General features: G+C 36.1%; 1 protein-coding gene across 1 annotated transcript in view; it reads left to right on the forward strand.

The window, feature by feature from the left end:
• Positions 1-17,564, forward strand: part of SHOC1 (shortage in chiasmata 1) — a 64,285-nt gene extending 46,721 nt beyond the window's left edge. The window contains exons 18-28 of the mRNA XM_087742234.1: positions 2,951-3,023; positions 4,456-4,525; positions 5,122-5,306; positions 5,835-5,940; positions 7,715-7,826; positions 8,997-9,118; positions 10,088-10,181; positions 12,659-12,808; positions 14,013-14,184; positions 14,404-14,961; positions 17,352-17,564. Of these exons, the coding sequence (XP_087598360.1) occupies positions 2,951-3,023; positions 4,456-4,525; positions 5,122-5,306; positions 5,835-5,940; positions 7,715-7,826; positions 8,997-9,118; positions 10,088-10,181; positions 12,659-12,808; positions 14,013-14,184; positions 14,404-14,961; positions 17,352-17,452 (1,743 nt within the window). The 3' untranslated portion in view covers positions 17,453-17,564. The remainder of the gene's footprint in view (positions 1-2,950; positions 3,024-4,455; positions 4,526-5,121; positions 5,307-5,834; positions 5,941-7,714; positions 7,827-8,996; positions 9,119-10,087; positions 10,182-12,658; positions 12,809-14,012; positions 14,185-14,403; positions 14,962-17,351) is intronic.
• Positions 17,565-17,794: the final 230 nt, after the last annotated feature.

The following is a 17,794-nucleotide window of genomic DNA, read 5'->3' on the forward strand; positions in this document are numbered from 1 at the left end:
AAGGTTCAGAGATCATCCTGTCTGAAATTATGGTGTAAATCCTGTATGCGTGTACATATTCTTCTTTGATTATGTAGCACAAGTTCAGTTTGTATCAGTTGAAATGGTGGACAAAGTAAACACCTTCTCTGGTAATGATTCTTTTTAAAACTATGTCAGTTTGGTAGATTCTAATCCTTTTCAACGTTTTCATCTTAAGCAGTATTTAATGAGTCTCAGAGTTAAGCAGTCTCTGGCAGGAACATTTCAGTGTACTTCATCTGTGCTCTGGAAAATCTTTCTAACTAGTTCAGCAGTACCTCTAGTACCACCCTCCAGTACATCACCATCTTGCAGGCTGAATTCTAGATATCTTCAGTTTAAGTTTTGCATCCATAGGGATAATGCCTCTAATGTGATAGTAATAATCTGTCTAGTGCAACAGTAATAATGTGGTATGAGTCATTAGATAGTACCTTTAAATAGCATTTTTGAGTCAAATATTCCAGTTTGAGATTTCTGCTAGAACAGCTTTGTTCATAAAACTGAATTCTGACACTGATGTCTTCTATAATATTCCTTCTTCAATTTTTGTAATAATGCACACATACCCCTGAGTTTCAAATTGTTGGTGACAGGAGAAAAACCACCAGCAAAACTATGACCCTGGATATGGGGACAGCAGACTTTGGGCTGCTGAATGAGCTAATTAGTAAGGTCCCCTGGGAATCTGCTTTTGAAGGTATTGAGGTCCATGAATGCTGGTCACTTTTTAAGAGCCATCTCTTAAGAGCGCAGGAGCAGGCAATTCCAAAGTGTCAGAAGTCAAGCAAGTGGGGCAGAAGGCCAGCTTGGCTGAGCAGGGATCTTCTTCTAGAACTTAGGTGGAAAAAGAAAGTGTACAGACATTGGAAGCAAGGACAGGCAACATGGGAGGACTACGGAGATGTGGTTCACCACTTTAGGGAGAAAATTCGTGTGGCCAAAACTTGATTAGAGTTCAAGTGGACCAGCACTGTAAAGGACAACAAAAAGGGCTTTTTAAAATATGTTAACAGCAAAAGGAGAATCAGAGATAACATTGCTTGACAAGGCCGGTCACCTCACAAATAAGGACGTAGACAAAGCAGAGATGTTTAATGCCTTCTTCGCCTCTGTCTTCAACACCAGTGATGGGCCCTGGGACCCCCAGAGCCCTGTGCTGGAAGACCATGACTGGGGGGATGATAAATTCCCAGATGATCCTGAACTTGTTTGAGACTTGCTGCTCCAGCTGGATGGGTATAAAGTTGTGGGGCCCAGTGGGATTCATCCCAGGGTACTGAAAGAGCTGGCCAATGTCATCATGGGACCTCTCTCCATTATTTTTCAACAGTCTTGGGAGTCTGGAGAGGTCCCAGTAGACCGGAAGCTGGCAAATGTCCCAATTTTCAAGAAGGGCAAGAAGGAAGTCCCTGGTAATGACAGGCCTGTCAGTCTCACTTTAGTGCCTGATAAAATTATGGAGAAGGTTATTCTGGGAGATGTTGAAAAACACCTGAGAGACAATGCAGTCATTGGTCATAGCCAGCACGGGTTTATGAGGCGAAGGCCCTGCTTAACCAACGTAATTTCCTTTTATGACGAGATCACCCAGCTAGTTGACCAAGGGAAGCCAGTAGATGTGGTGTTTGGGATTTTAGCACAGCTTTTGATACTGTCTCTCACAGTGTCCTTCTGGACAAAATGTCCAGCACACAGCTAGACAAGTCTGTAATACATTAGGTGAACAGTTGGCTGATGGGTCAGGCTCAAAGAGTTACAGTAAATGGGGTTACATCAGGCTGGTGGCCAGTCACCAGTGGGGTTCCCCAGGGCTCAATTTTAGGGCCAGAGCTCTTTAATGTTTTTATAAATTATCTGGATGGAAGAATCGAATGTACATAAAGTGAGTTTGCTGATGATACTATATTAGGAGTAGCTGTGGATTCCCTGGAGGGTAGAGAGGCCTTACAGAGAGATGTGGATAGACTAGAGAGCTGGGCAATAACCAACCATATGACATTTAACAAGAGCGAGTGCCCGATTCTCCTCCTGGGACAGGCTAATCCTGGTTATACGTGCAAATTGGGGGATGAGAGGCTGGAGAGCAGCCCTGTGGAAAGAGATCTGGAGGTTTGGGTAGATGGCAAGTTGAATATGAGTCAACAGTGTGCCCTGGCAGCCAAAAGGGCCAACTGTGTCCTGGGGTGCATCAAGCACAGCATAGCTAGCCAGTCAAGGGAGGCAATTGTCCCACGCTACACCGCCCTGGTGCGACTCCATCTTGAGTCCTGTGTGCAGTTGTGGGTGCCTCAGTATCAGAAGGACATCAGACTATGAGAGTGTGTCCAGAGGAGGGAGACCAAGATGGTGAAAGGCCTCGAGGGCAAGACTTAGGAGGAGTGGGTGAGATCACTTGCTTTGTTAGCTTGCAGAAGAGAAGGCTGAGGGGTGACCTCATCGCAGTCTGCAGCTTCCTCAAGGGGGGCAGCAAAGGGGGAGGTGCTGATCTCCTCTCTCTGGTGACCAACGATAGGACAAGGAAATGGAATGAAGCCGCGTCAGGGGAAGTTCAGACTCGTCATTAGGAAAAGGTTCTTCACTGAGAGAGGGCGGTCGGTCACTGGAACAGGCTCCCCAGGGAAGTGGTCACAGCACCAAGCCTGTCAGAGTTCGAGGAGCATCTGGACGATGTTCCTCATCATATGGTTTAGTGTTGGGTAGTCCTGGGAGGAGCAGGGAGTTGGACTTGATGATCCTGATGGGTCCCTTCCAACTTGAGATATTCTATGATTCTGTAATTGTCATTCTGGAAAACTCCAAGGTTTCCATTTTTGCCACCTGCTTAGTCAATCTTGTGCTTTCTTCACAAAGGAGAAAGAAAGATGTATGCAGGTTGAAAGAACAATTTTTTACAGTACTAGAGTTTTTTTTACTTATCTTCTTCCAGATACTAATCATAACAAGGATGGACTCTGAAAGAGAAAAAGCTGCCCTCATTCACACTTTATCTAGAGTAGAAGGTAAATAATTATTTTTATGTGTATTTTGAAAGAAAACGTGGCTGTTATTCTGTGCTTCGCTGCCTTCCTGTTTGCATGCTTTTTGCAGGTGTTTCTCCCTTTTCTCCTCATAAGGAACCTTTCTGTATACTTTTCTCACTGTTTTCTATTTCCTAACTCTTCCATCAGACTTTTTTCTTTCTTGTAATTTTATTTCCCCCTGATTAAGAGTTCTGGTATGATATTTTCTCTTGCAAGCGAATGATAGTTCATCTGTCAAGTCAAAGATTTAACAGAACAAAAAGGAGATGTGGGCAGCCCATTGCCTAGTTGTAATTGCATCTGGTGTCTTAGTCAGATGGTCTCATTGTTTTTAGATGATCGGTGGCACAAGTTTTCTTCCTTGCAAGCTTATTAAGAACAGTTAGAATTTAGAAGTCTTAACTAAGCTCCCTAGCATAAAACCTTAAATGAGTAGTTAGGTACATATCACGATTTTCCTTAGCCATCTGTTGCTGGCCTTGTTTGCTAATTTGCTAAATATGTAAGCACAAGCTGTAGCAACCTATTAAAGTCAAGGGAAAAAAAATACTGTTTCCAATATCCCGCCCCCCACTGGTATATGCAACACTTTCATCAATTCATCATTTTACCTGTGAGTAATTTTTGTACAAGCTTGTTCAACGTCACAGATTCATCTGGTAAAACAAACATGCTTCAGGAAGATTATTATTTGAGTCTGTACTTTTGTTTAGAGCAAGCCACTGATTCTTGTCATATTGCTTTTTAAAAGCCATTTTTATAACTCCTTCTTGCTTGAACCTTATCAACAGTGTCATGTATTGTATTGTTCTTTTGCCTTCAAAAATAAAGTTAAATTTCCTGTGCTCTTAAAAGAAGAAAGCCTGTCTTTTAGAATGTTTTGAAAGGGAGGAGGCATGTTCACAATGCTTTTACTAATAATAATAACTAATGAAAAGTATTTTATTTTTTTAAGATCTTAAGATCTGGTTGCAAACACAGGTCAATCCAACTAACTAAACTTTTGAATAGAGGCATTTGTGTTATACAAATATCCCTTTTTACCTACATCTTCCAGTCATACTTGTAAAATTTGAAGTGTACAGAAAGTGTAAAGGATTTAAATGATAAGGGGGCAAAGATGCTTCCTTTTGCACTAGCCTTTAATTTTTCATTTAAAGGTAACCAGGTTGTGAGTTTGTGAGACATGAAACTTGTTCGCATTACTTCTTCCTTGGGTTCAAAAATGAAAGTTTCTAAATCATTGTACCTGCCAGTGCAATATAAACTGAAATTGTGTAGGACTTCAAGACAGACAATGAAATACATAAAATTTTAATATCTGTGTTGTTCCACATTTGCTGCTTATTGTAGTGATTCATACCTGAAGAGGCTCATTTGTTTGATTAAGGCTTTAATTCTTTTTATGCAGGTTTAAAAGCTATGGATTTGAATTTTGACAAAAAAAGAACCTTTTTAGGTTATAAAGATATCATAAGCAAGTAAGTTAAATTCTTGACTTTTGAAAACAAAGTCTTTACTCAGGACTAATGTCAGTGAAACTTTTCTTACTTTTGTTAATTTCCATGGGACTTTCCAGTCTGGAGTAAAAATTTCAGAATATGCATCTACAGCTTCATTCCATGAGGGGGGAATTTGTCCACACTCTAGTAAAATGCTTGGTTGTGCGGCTCAGAGGAACTTCTAGAAAACATGCAACTGCATGTTTTTAACTTTTTATTTTGTTTCACTTGTTTTAGAAAAAACTCATTTAGAAAAATGTGTAGAAAAACATGTTTGTTTTGCATGTTTTAGAAAAAGGTGGAAGGGAAAGGGCATAGGAGATGTAATGACAAATTATGACATTGCAGGAAAATATGAATACTTCAGGTAGATAATTGGAGGGGGGGGAAGTACAGCTTTTAATTTTTAAATTATTTTTTAAAGAAATTACAGTTTTAATTTCATGAAGGGTAAACACTTTTTTGTAAACAGACTTTAAACTGTGATAATTCTTCAAAGTAAAAATGTGTTTATTTTATTCTGGGGTTAATTCTGCCTGAACTTAATTTTATTACTATTTTGTTGGTTTTTTAAGCCTTAGTAGATATTCCTGTGTTGTTGTACATAATCAGCAAATTGGAGCTGACTTCCCTTGGACACACTTCTCATTAGTAATGGAATATGATTATTCTGAAAACTCTTGCTGGAAAAATCTGTGCAAAAATCTGAATGTTACTTACATGTCTTTTAAAACCACCCTCCCTGAAACAATACAAATGGGTAAGTGCTCTCCAGAATTGTACTAAATAATTGGGCTAGCATACGAAAGGAAAGCATTTTCTATTCCCTAAAATGCTACATCCATGTGCCTGTGGAAGAGAATGAGCAATAAATTATGAAGGCAGAAAGCTAAGTAAACAGAGCTGGTTTATCTATACAGCAAGATAGGAAGGTATTTTTCTTAGGGTGTGAGCTTGGTTTTGGCCAGGATGTAGTAGTAAATGTTGGTTGATAAAAGACTTGTGCCAAGTTCACAGGTTGTTTACAGTTACTACAAGCTGTATCCACCCTTCCTCATCCTAAGGGAATGTTGCTGTAGGTCTAAAAGAATATAAATTAAAGCTTAACTTCAAAGAGATTAAGAAGACTTTAATTTTGAAAAAAAAAAAAAAGCATATAATGGAAGCATTTTAATGGGGATGAATAAAAGCTGCAGTTTTAAAAGATATGTCTATTTAAATACCTAAATGTATCTTTATTTTTTTTTTGCTTATGAAACTATTATCTTATATATACAAAATGTTTCAGGGAATTACTGTGGTTCCTTTCTTCTGGAGGTACAGATTCCGTATGTATTTATGACAACTGAAGGTCTTCTTAATATGCCAGATATTCTTCAGCTTCTGGAATCCAAGTGAGTGAAAATAACCTATTTAATCTTATTGACTACTTATTTTGGGTTTTCCAGGACATGTATCTTGTCCTACTATATCATGTAGTGGCCATCAGCTTGGCTGTCAGGTACATTACTGCAATTACAGTATTAGCATTTTAAGAGACAAGATGATAATTTTTCTGCTGAAGTTGATAGCTTAATTCTATAGATTCACATAGATGTCAACCAGAATGGAACTGGCCGATTTGTTTATTTTAATAATGAACTGGCACTTTTGATCAAAACAACTTTTTAAGTAAGTTGTCTACTTTTCCCTGAAAATCATGATGTTACCCCAAAACATTTTTTGCTTTGGTGCTTCTTGGAAGACTTTGAACTTAATTCTTCATAAAAATTGCTTTGGGATTTTTTGTTTTTTAACTACCGGAACTATGCTAATAAACCAAAATAAACAGCAGTAAAACAGTCTTATTTTCTGATGCATCACAGCTCTTGGGAGAGGTTAAATTAAAAACAAAAGCTACTTTATTTGTAAAATTCAGATCCAATATTCACTTAATTTTGAATACTCTTTAACCTGAACCAAAATTTTCATGTTTGTAAATCATTGTACATGTGCATTATTTTCTTTGATATAATTTTCTTGCATTTTGCTTTCACAACAATAAATACCTGATAAAAGCAGCTTTTCACAGGGAGGAAAAAAAAAGAAAGAAATAGGGGACAGAGCAGCAGCATTTCTTAAACATAATGCCAGAGATACAGATGGTTGATTTCACCATGTTGCTGAAGAGATGTTCTGGCTTTGATACTTGCTATACCCTCGAGTCAGCTATGAAGCCATTTTTGAGCTGTCTAATTACAGCTCAATAGCAAAAAAAAAAAAATAATTTGTATGTTTGACTTTAAAATTTAAACATTTAATTTGACATGCACTTTTAAACTCTGACCTGTTCAAATTCTCTGTTCAGCCTGGCCGTAACCTAAATAGCCAGGAATGCTTTTTGGTACTTTCTCACTAGCTCCTTTTAGCACTGATGAAGTACTTAAATAGGTGAGCAAAGAGCTATATAGTTTCAGAAAAGCTTATAGTTCACTTTTTTGTTAATGTCTGAATACACTGTCTGTACAAGTTTCTAGAGGACTTACTGCAGGGAGATTCAGGTTTAGGTCTCTTGTGTTCCCTAAGGATGAGGCCAAGTAGTGTGACAGTTGTCACTTCTCAACTCCCCCCTTTAGTCAGCCAAGAGTCCCTGAAAGCCGTAAACATGTGGTGTTCATTCAGTGAGTCTTTGCTAACACAAAGGTAAAGAGGGGCTGTGCTGCTGGCAGTTCTCGCTCACTCAGAAAAATTTAGGATCACACCAATGACAGTCAGGGAGTTTTCACTCAGTTTGCTTTCCCTGTTACGATCAGGAAAAGAAGAAGAAATGAAACACAGTATACATTTAATTACTCAAAAGGAATATCTAAGTATATTTTCTTGATTTATCTATCTTAGTTTCTGTATTACGTCTTTTTTTTTGTAAACTCAAAGGCTGTATATCAAGGTCATATTCGGTGCCATTAGCAACATAGTTGAATTAATCCAGTAATATTTCATTAAGTCACTGCTACATTTATGTGTATTCTTTGAATGTGTCTTAAAATGAACTTGAGCATTTGAGAAAGATGAAGGCATGACAAGACTGTGTAATTTTAAAAATTGTATTGAGTTGTATGTTATTCATTTCCTTTAAGAAAATATTATTTTACTTAACTGAGATTTAATAAAATAATTTGACTTCTTCAGGTACAGCATTACCTTTGTTGAAAGAAGCAGCAGTTACTCCTTAAGGCTCTTTGGAAGTGCAGATCGATATGTTGTGTTGACAATAAGTGAATGTACTGCTATCTTTTTGCAGGTACAAAATTAAACTAGTATGTCCAAATTCTGTTATGCATTGGGTCACTTCTAGGCTATATCTGCAGCTTTCTAACATAGCTTTTCTTCCTTGTAATCATACTTCATGCATTGTCCCACAACACAAGTAATTTCTAAATTCATTAACTCCAAAATTCTGTGTGTGCCAGTTTGACTAGTTTAAAATGTTCGTGTGTCTGTACCTACGTTTCTTCACAGAAGTGTAACATTTGACCTGAGATTAGATTGTATTAAATATACTTAAAGGATGTGTATTTGAAAATAGGGTTGTATAAAGGAATATTGTAATAACCAATTAAATGTATCTGTGACTATATTCTCTTACCAATGTGCATGTTAATTCCTCCCATTTCAGATAGTTATCTGAATTAGTCTAGAGAATAATTTGTCCTACTTTTAATAAAACGTAATAGTTTAGACGGTAGCATAATACTTAAATTCTGGTATGCAGCAACACAGATGACTTTACATGTAGAAGAACTGCTACTGAAAGATAAAGAATAAAATAATCAAATAGTATTGCAAGCACAACACAGATGGACATTCCTACATGCTACTGAAAATGCTACTGCAATTAGCAGTGTTGTACTTTATATATTCAGTGTGGGTATAATATGATTTGTATAGGTTAAGTGTTTCGGAGGCTTATAACAGTATTTTGCATTATTAAACATAAGAACATGCTAAAAAGTTAGTAGCAGTTTTTCCTTTTTACAGGAGGGAAAAAGAGGCATGAAGCAGTGACTCAGGTTTTTAAAGGTCAAACAAAATAAAAGCTGGGAATACAAGCTATTTTTCCTGGCTCCCAAATGTGTCTTTAATACCTATATTATTTAGCTGTATTTATTTTTGATCTAACTTCTGCATAATCATAGAATCATAGAATCATTTAGGTGGGAAAACACCTTTAAGATCATCAAATCCAACTGTTAACCTAGCACTGCGAAGTCCACCACTAAACCATGTCCCTAAGCAACACGTCTACCCGTCTTTTAAATACCTCCAGGCATGGGGACTCAACCACTTCCCTGGGCAGCCTGTTCCAGTGCCTGACCGCCCTGTAATAATACAAATATGCACATTAACAGCTTGTGACAGCCATGGTAATATATTTATTTAATTTTAACTTTTTATATTAATTTTATGGTAGAGTATGGAAGAACTAAATTATGAGAAATCCTGTGACAATGTAATAGCGAAGCTGATGGCATTATCGCTCCAATATACATGCTGTTGGATTGTTTTCTATTCCAGAGAAAGACTGAGTTTAGAGTAAGTTACGAAATTCTTTTGTTATCTTGGTATTTTTAAAACAAACTTATCACTAAAGGAAGCTGCTTATTAGAACAAGCTAACACTCTGTGTTCTTTGAATTTCTCTGGAGGAACATATTTCTCTTAGAACAATATGAATATTGTAAGCTCATATTTCTAGTGTGCTTTGGACATTTCACTTAGTTACAGTGTGGTCATGCTCCTGCTGAAAAAGTTGGTGGAATGATAAAACTAACAGCAATCACAGGAGACCCAAAAAAAAGCTAGAAAAGATGTTTTTTATGTGTTAGGATCTTTTTAGTCTTACACAAGCGATAAAGAGATGGTTGTTATAAAATAACAGGATTTGAGGCAGGTAATGCTAAGGTGAGGTCTATTTCAAATCAACAGGTCCCAAAGTTTCACAAGTCTAAGGATATTAACCACTGGAATTATTCTTTATAACTGTTTGAAGTAAATTAACCCCTACAAATACATGGTTATGAATTACTGTGTTAGCATCACTGTATATCATTTGCAAGAGGGAGACATTCTTCAAGTGTTCTTCCAATCCGTTGGTAGTTCTTCTTTTGCTGTCGAAGCACAACTGTTGTTGATATAGTTCATAATCATTCCTCTATTACCTGTTGTGAGATTTTTTTTCTATGAGCAAGTGGTAAATTTTCCATGCATCACCTTTCCTCTCTGTATGATTTTTCTGCAGTGACTGACCCTGATCCAGTCCTTTAGCTTCAGGCCAAGCTTGCTTTGCTGTGGGCTGACTCCATTTTCTTCCTCACGGTGCATCTTTCAGCACTGAATCACTTAATGTATCCTGGTTCTCCTTTCACAGATACTAATGCTCAAACTGTGCTAGTATTCTGAATTCCAGGAAATGAAACAGGCATTTATTAACACATGGAACAAATGTTTTCAATTATTATATGTGCATATTAAATATTAACCATCCAATGAAACTGTTTTATAGATACAGTCTCAGGGGAGATACTCTGCTTAACCTTGTCTTAATTTATGCCACTTTAATTGAACTTACACAGAAGTCAGAAGACTTTGAAGTGAAGGTAATTTTTTTGATAACAACCTTTCTGTTATCTTCACTGTATGATATTTCTAAAGGGCTTAATCAAGTATACATTCTACATCAAAAACATAAAATAGCTCAAAATTATTAAAATAAGAGAGAGGAGCTTAATTCAGTGCTGCTGAAGTCAGTGAAAAGACTGTGTTGAGTCCAGTACAAGTAAATCAGATTCAAATAGCAGCTGAAGTGTTTTTATGACTAGGAGTCACGAAATCAGAATGTACATTTAATTTTATAAATTATTAGAATGTGTATTAGTCCTTCTTATGTCTTAATTTGAAGTTTCAGATTAATATTATGTTACTAATGTAGTAGAAGAAAGAAAGAAAGAAAGTGTAATTTTCTCTGCTGTCAGCTAGTTTGCTTTTTTTATGTATGTGGCAAGAAAAATTAACCTTTTTTTCATTATAAATCAGAAAATGCAGTATCTAGAATAATCAACATTAAAAAATGGGGCAAAAATTTCATTTGGCTTACCAAGTTGATGTCTGTAACATTTCTTTTGCATGAAGTAACATCTTTTTAGGCAATTGTTTACTTATTTGCATATTAAAATTTGTTTCAAATTTATCTGATTAAATGAAGGTTAAGGAGAGGACAAAGCTTTTTTCATTCCAGGTACTCAGCAGTGTAGTTCGTGTGGAAATTACTTACACTTCCGAAGTGTTACACATCTTCTTAAACTATATTAGGCACCTCAGAGTTACCTGTTTTATTAGGAACTCATGTTATACCCATATAAAAGACCTATAGGATAAACTAATTCCACCTACATAGGATTTGCATAAATAAGGAGCGTAATTTGTGGCCAGGCTAGTGGTCAGAGGTTGGAGTTCCTCCGCATGATAAACATGGGTCAGTTTAATTACTCCACATTACCAGCTGTTGTGTTCAGGGTCACCTTTAAGCTTTCCCATTTAACTACTGTAGGAAATTGAGACATTCCTTAGTATAAGTTTTAACCAAAAATATTATGTATGCCTTTTAGGTAGTTCTTGTGCCAGGAATTGAAGAGACAGCACTGGTAATTCGTCAGATTGCTGACAACATTTTGATAGCATCTGATATCAGCCCTCATGAGTGGCTGGACAAATCCTGGCTTTCTGTTTTGCCGTCTGAGGTTTGCTTATGTTTCCATTAAATTACACTGTTTTCTTCCTGTTTCTCAGACTCATAAAGTTCTAAACTTTTTTTGTTGTTCTCTTAAAATATATTATTAAAATAAGCATTATTATATATACACACATACATATTTTATATATATATATATGCATATATATATACACACATATATATAAAGCTTCTGTCATCCTTGCCAGCACAATTAGGTGCGACTTGGACTTTCCCCGTGCTTTCACAGTTAATCAGCAGAGAAGTTTATCCTCCACATCCACTGGCCATTGCGTACAGTTCTATGGTTCTACAGTTCTAGGCACTAAGGCTATCCAAATTGTAAAAGATAAACATGCACTTGGGCAGGAAGCCAAATTCATCAGTGCTGATCCATTACTGAAGTCAATGGTGTTGCTTACAGACTTGTTTTACTACAAGATAGTAGAAATTTGTTTGGCTTCTCATGCAGTAGTTGATACTGGATATTTACAATAAATGCTGGAACGGGTCCATCAGTCACAGCCAAGTATATGATGTTCTTTAATTTGTATATTAAGGTTTTCAAATTAAACATGTGGATTTGTTCATTTTATATGGAAGCTTTGAACTGTTGGAAAGCCAAGATCCTTTTTGGCTTGTGCAAAATACGGAAGCATTTTAAAGCAGGTGTTGGCATGGCCTTTCGAGAGTGGGATATGGATTATAGGTTTTCCAATTTAGAGATTAAGGATATTGGTAAAAAACTGAGAGGAGTCATTGATTGTATTATGCCTCTGTTAAAGGTATTAGATCCTGGCATCTGTTGAGTGCAGAGCTTTATGAAAGTCAGGAACCGGAAGCTGACGTTCTTAAAATGCTGCAGCTTTCAACTTGCTGCCCTCTGTGTGACATTCGTCTTCCCCCTAGCAACTCCTGCTTTTGGCACCTGTCTCATTGCTGTTTACAAGTACAGCTTCTGTAAAACAAAACCAACTTTCTCAGTTTATCCTGACTTAGGTAATTCTCTTCAAAATGGAGAATAAATGGTAAAGCTGGTAATGCATTTTCAAATCAAGTTTACATGATTCACTGGTTTCATCCTTTAGAATAGAAACATTTTCAGACTGTGCTTGCTTTTTATCAAACTATTATGCAGAACTTACTCTTTTGCAAAAATGATACACTGCTACATCTGTAGTAAAAGAAAAAAAAAAGGTTTTGGAGCTATGAAAGTGCGCTATTTGAAAGCTCTATTTCTGTTATATACTGTATGACCTATTCATAGGGATGTCATTCTGTAGAAACAGAAAAAAAAGAAAAAAAGTTTGTCAGATAGCAATCTAACAAAATAATTTCCATTTCCAGACAGAGAAATGCCTGCTTACTTTTCCATGTATCAACCCTCTGGTTGCTCAGTTTATGTTAAAGAAGGTATCTTCGCTGAGCAGGTTGTTTCTTGCAAGCTTTGATCAACTTCAGGAATTTCTGCCAGAGGTTCCAAAAAAAGTTTTAAAGGTTGGCCAAAATTAATTTATGTATTAGATCAATCTTTTTGCACTGTTGTAATACAGTTTGTAGTTTGTTTTTTTTTTATCTGAAGCTACATGCACGTTTGCTGGTATCATTTAAAAATTAATTATATGCTTTAGCATATAATTCATATCTAAAATGTTGAGCCTGCTAATTCTCAGCTGATTTTGTCAAGTCACCATTATGTTTGTGTGAAGATGATTGGAACATTTCCTTAACTGGAAAAATATGCATTCGATCAGCTTCCTCTTCAAGCTTCATTGTAGCAAGTATTGTATCAGCACACAAGCTTAGATGTTTCCCTATTATAAGAAATGTTTTCCAATTAAGTATTTCCAGGACTTTTGTCCCTCCCTCCCCTCCTTCCTTCCTTCCTTTCTTCCTTCCTTCCTTCCTTCCTTCCTTCCTTCCTTCCTTCCTTCCTTCCTTCCTTCCTTCCTTCCTTCCTTCCTTCCTTCCTTCCTTCCTTCCATCTTCTTACACAATAATAAACCCACTATTTATAAATTCATAGTACTAAGCACTTGAAAGAGCCCTAGACGTTAAGATGAAGAATTCCATTCACTAAAGCGTCCACTCTGCAGTTAGAATTGTGTGCTCCTACTGTTTCAGTTGGGCCAAGTCTGGGAAAATTATAGACTGATGATAGTCAGCTAATTAGATAAAAAATGCACAGCTTTTAGCAGTCAAGACAATGGGAGTACAAACTTCCACATCAGAAGCATTCAGTTAAGATGAAGGAGCAAGTGGACAGGTATTTGGGCACTGAATATCAACTACTGCATGCTATTGTAATAACTGCATATGTGTAAAACCATGTTTACTGACCGAAAAACAGAAAAAGTTCTCATCAGTTTAATTCCTCTATGATGTATGATATGCGCCAATCCATTGCAGACACTACTTCCTACAGTCCTGGACTAATGAAAGAGAATAAAGTATATTAAGGTACTGATTTGCCTGCATTTCAAGAGACAGGCTATTACTTGCTCTGTTTATAGATTTAAGACAGGTGGCACATTGTCTACTGTACATGCCTCTCCTTCTGTATTGGTAAGTCTTTTTTTTTTTCTTTCCAGTACACAAAAAATTATACATCTTAGAATCCTAACAACTGGTTTAACTTTTCATATTTGACAGTGTAGACATGTACTATAAACACTCAAGTATCTTTTTTTGTTTGTTTCAGCATTTCAGTGACATGACATCTTCGTACAGCCTAAATGCTACTGCTCCACTAGAAATAGCACTGAAAGGTGCATCACTCCCAGAAAACCTGAATAACTTCAATACATTCTATCCAGATTATAACCAAAATCATCAGTCTTTAGAGCTGCTTGGTAACACACCAAACAGCACAGGTAATATCTTGAATTACTAGGAAAATGTGTCTCCTTTGAAACCAAGTGAAAATTTGAGTGTATTAGAATCTTTATCTTCTAATCATGGAAAGGTCAGTTATTCTGAGGAGACAGACTGCAATGGAAATGCTTGATGGCATCTTGGTTTTCTGTAAAATGTAGAGAAATATGCTAATTTTTCATTCTCCAAACAGAATCGTTGACATTTTTCTCTACCAGGACCATCTCATATGAATTCTGAAGGCATAATTCCTCCGCTGAATCATCGTCAGGGTTTTTTTGACTCTGATCATGCAAGCTATATGCAAAAGAAGTCATGTTCTCCAGCAGTAATTATGGGGAGGAAGCAGAATTTCTTTACTGTGCCAAAGGACTGTGAAGACTTTGCTCATCTAGATGTTATGAATTCTCTTCATGTTCAAAGACAGCCTTTCAGGATGCACTACAGCTCTGATTGTTCTTCCAAAAACTCTGAAAAAGAGGATTTCTTTGCAACTTTCAGTGACTATGCACCTCAGGAGAGCTCTCAGAGTTTTCTAGAAGAATTTAGAAACACAACATTTAAAAGCCCAGAAATTCTGATTAACCAGACCTCATGGAATGACGCTTCATCCACAGGCCCATGTAATTCATTTGCATCTGATAGTTTTCTCTCTGATTTCTTTGTTGACCCAGATGAGCTTCAAAGTCTGAACTTTCACCAAATAGGTAGAGAATCTAAAGGAAAAAGAAAACGAAGTCCACCATTCTTATGGAAAAAAGAAAAAAATGGAACAGGTGTGTCCAAAGCAAACAGAATTTGCTGAAATTCTGTTTGTAATCAACTGGAAACATGAGTATCTCTAAGACCAGATTTTGTATTTTCTTCAAATAATTGTTAAATCCAATACAACCCAAGAGTTGCATGCGAGTAAAAACATACTTACATATGTATTTCTTCTGTGATAAAAGATTCCTAAACATTTATTTTCTGGTTTGAGCATAAAGAATATCAGGAAAAAAAAAAAAAAAAAAAAAGGACTGTGTTACTGCCATTATTTTTCCTTGGTAAAATATTGAAAAGTGTAGTTCTCCAATATTGTCAGCTTCAGCCTCTTCTCTCTTTGACAGTGCCTGAAATGTGCATAATAAATATACCAGAATTATTTTAAAAGTTATGGGAAAGATTATTTTGTAAACATAGGTTTGAACAAAAGGGGGAAGAAAAGACTAGAAAGTATTTTCTCTAAAGGACAAAAAGTAGATTCAGCAAATTCAGAGAGTGAAATTTAGATACTACTAATGGCTGTGTTTTGCTGTTGGCATTAATGGAGTAAGAATTTCACTCTGACAACTTTCTAGGTTTGTTTCATACAGTTCCTTTATTTGTGGAAAATTTTTTTTTTTTTAGCTAATGTCTCCAGGGCTAAACTCTCCATCTTGAAATTATTCCAAAGCATATTTCTTCAAATAGATGGTATAGTGTGTACTTCAAAACTTTGCTTACCCTGAAAGTGTGTACAGTCCTTATATAAAAGCTTCAGGCTTCTCTTTTTTTGTAGTTTTCCTATCCCTGGTTTACTTTCTCAAATAGAGTTAGCTTGAGACCTTTTTTGATAAGCCATAATATGTACCCATGGAGTCTTAAAAGTAGGAAAGCATCACTAGTCCCTGTCAGACTAACCATTGCTGCATTGTATATTGTAGTATTTTTTTGATTCTGCTCCTTCTCTATAGGTGAGGTGCCATGTTCTTTAAAAATGCAAGGTTAAGCTTCTTAAATAAAGTGCCTAACTCCTAGTACAGATGATTTAATTTATGTTTTATCTGTTGCTGTCTGTCGTGAAATCTCTTGGTGGTACAGCAAGATCAGCACAGCATTAAATGCTTTCACTAATTAGATCAGACTCTTTCATGAAAACACCAGTAACTTACTGATATCATTATGTTTCATGGGCTGCTTAAGGCAATTATGGAAGTAAAGAGAGGGAAAGTTAATTGGATATGGCGAACTGCTTTTAGTTTTCAGCCTATGTAAATTAAAATGTTCATACAGAAACTCCGAACAGACCTGTTGCCTCTCCATTGGGATTAAAATTGAGACCTGGAGTATTGCTGAGTAGTTAACAGTATTTCAGTAACCTGTAAGTGGCACCGAGAGTATAAAATTCTAAATACAATAGTTTCAGTAGAGATCAGGGAATATTCTTCTCGTACCACATTTTACAGTGTTCTGAAAACACTGTGGTCTCTGACTGATAAGCTTTCTGTAATACTCTTGTCCAATAGGGCAAAGGTGAACTTAAATACGAATCAAATAAAACAAGGAAAAGTGATTTTTGCTTTAGATTTTGGAAGAATAGGCTTATTTTACTTTATTATTCACTAGCCAGGGGAAAAATAAGTATACTAAATAGTTGTGCATGCTAATGAAAAAAAAATACCTTCGTACAGTGAAAGCCTTTTGAAGTCCCAAATTTAAGAAATGTGAAATCCCAAGTTTAAGCAATGTGTAGAGTCAAGTTCAAAAGACACACTGGGAACCCCCAGGGATTTCTTCAGGCTTCAGATCAAACTTTTATTAAACCACAAACAATTAATTCCAATATGCCAAGCCAGTATTTCCACTGGAACAGATTAAATCCTTAGGTCAGTGTTGACGTTTTCTGACGATACTTTTTGTAAAGACTAAACAGAATTTTCTTACAGTAACTTATTTTGAATAAGCAAATTCTCAAATATTTTATTGGAAAAATACTTGAATCTTAAGAATGTAAGTAAGTTTTTAAACAACTTAGAAACATGAACATGTCTCTGGTTAAAAAGAATTAACTTTCACAATTACTGAATAGTAGTGAGTGTAATATTAATGAAACAGAAATAAGCATTAAAATCTTTACTGAGATATTGTGGTTAAGCATAGTGCAGGTTGATGTATTTATTTTGCATATCAGGTCCTGTATTGTTTTTATTAGAGTATGATATGTATGAAACTGATCGGTAGTAGTGAGTAGTAGTTAATGTTAATCCGTACACATTTAATTTTATGGTGGCTGATAATTTTCATCCAGAGCATGCTGGTTAAAGCTAAAGCCTGTTACTGCTTCTGAGAAACAGATAGTTAAGTCTGCATACGTGTTGTATTTGTAGTTTGTCATACATATATTTTCCTTCCACTTCTTTTCCAGATTCAGGATTTGCAGAAGTACCAGACTTCAAAAAAAGGAGATTGACATATGAAAGAGTCCCTGGAAGAAGTGATGGACAAACACGTCTTAAATTCTTTTGAATGGAATGGGGATTTGCATAATACACACACTTTTTTAAATGCTTAAGCTCTTTGAAGGGAAATAGATTAAATTCAATCTCTTTGTTCATTTTTAGAGAGAAATTAGGGTTTGGGAATCCTTAGTAATTCAGGACTCTTTTGTATGTTTTTTAAATTTTACTAGTTAACTAAATAAACTAGTTCCTTCAACCTGGAGAATTACTACTCTGTTTGTTCTCATGGGTGATATAAAGGTAATTCACCATTCTTTACACAAAAAATAAAATATGCATGGCAAAAAAACCCAGACACTGATGATCACAGAGTTTTCAAGGCACCTATGTTTGCTCCCTGAGCACGCAG

Source organism: Nipponia nippon, unplaced genomic scaffold (assembly GCF_047370975.1).
Source record: "Nipponia nippon isolate SJK-2023a ecotype South Korea unplaced genomic scaffold, ASM4737097v1 scaffold_8, whole genome shotgun sequence".
Lineage (NCBI taxonomy): Eukaryota > Metazoa > Chordata > Aves > Pelecaniformes > Threskiornithidae > Nipponia > Nipponia nippon.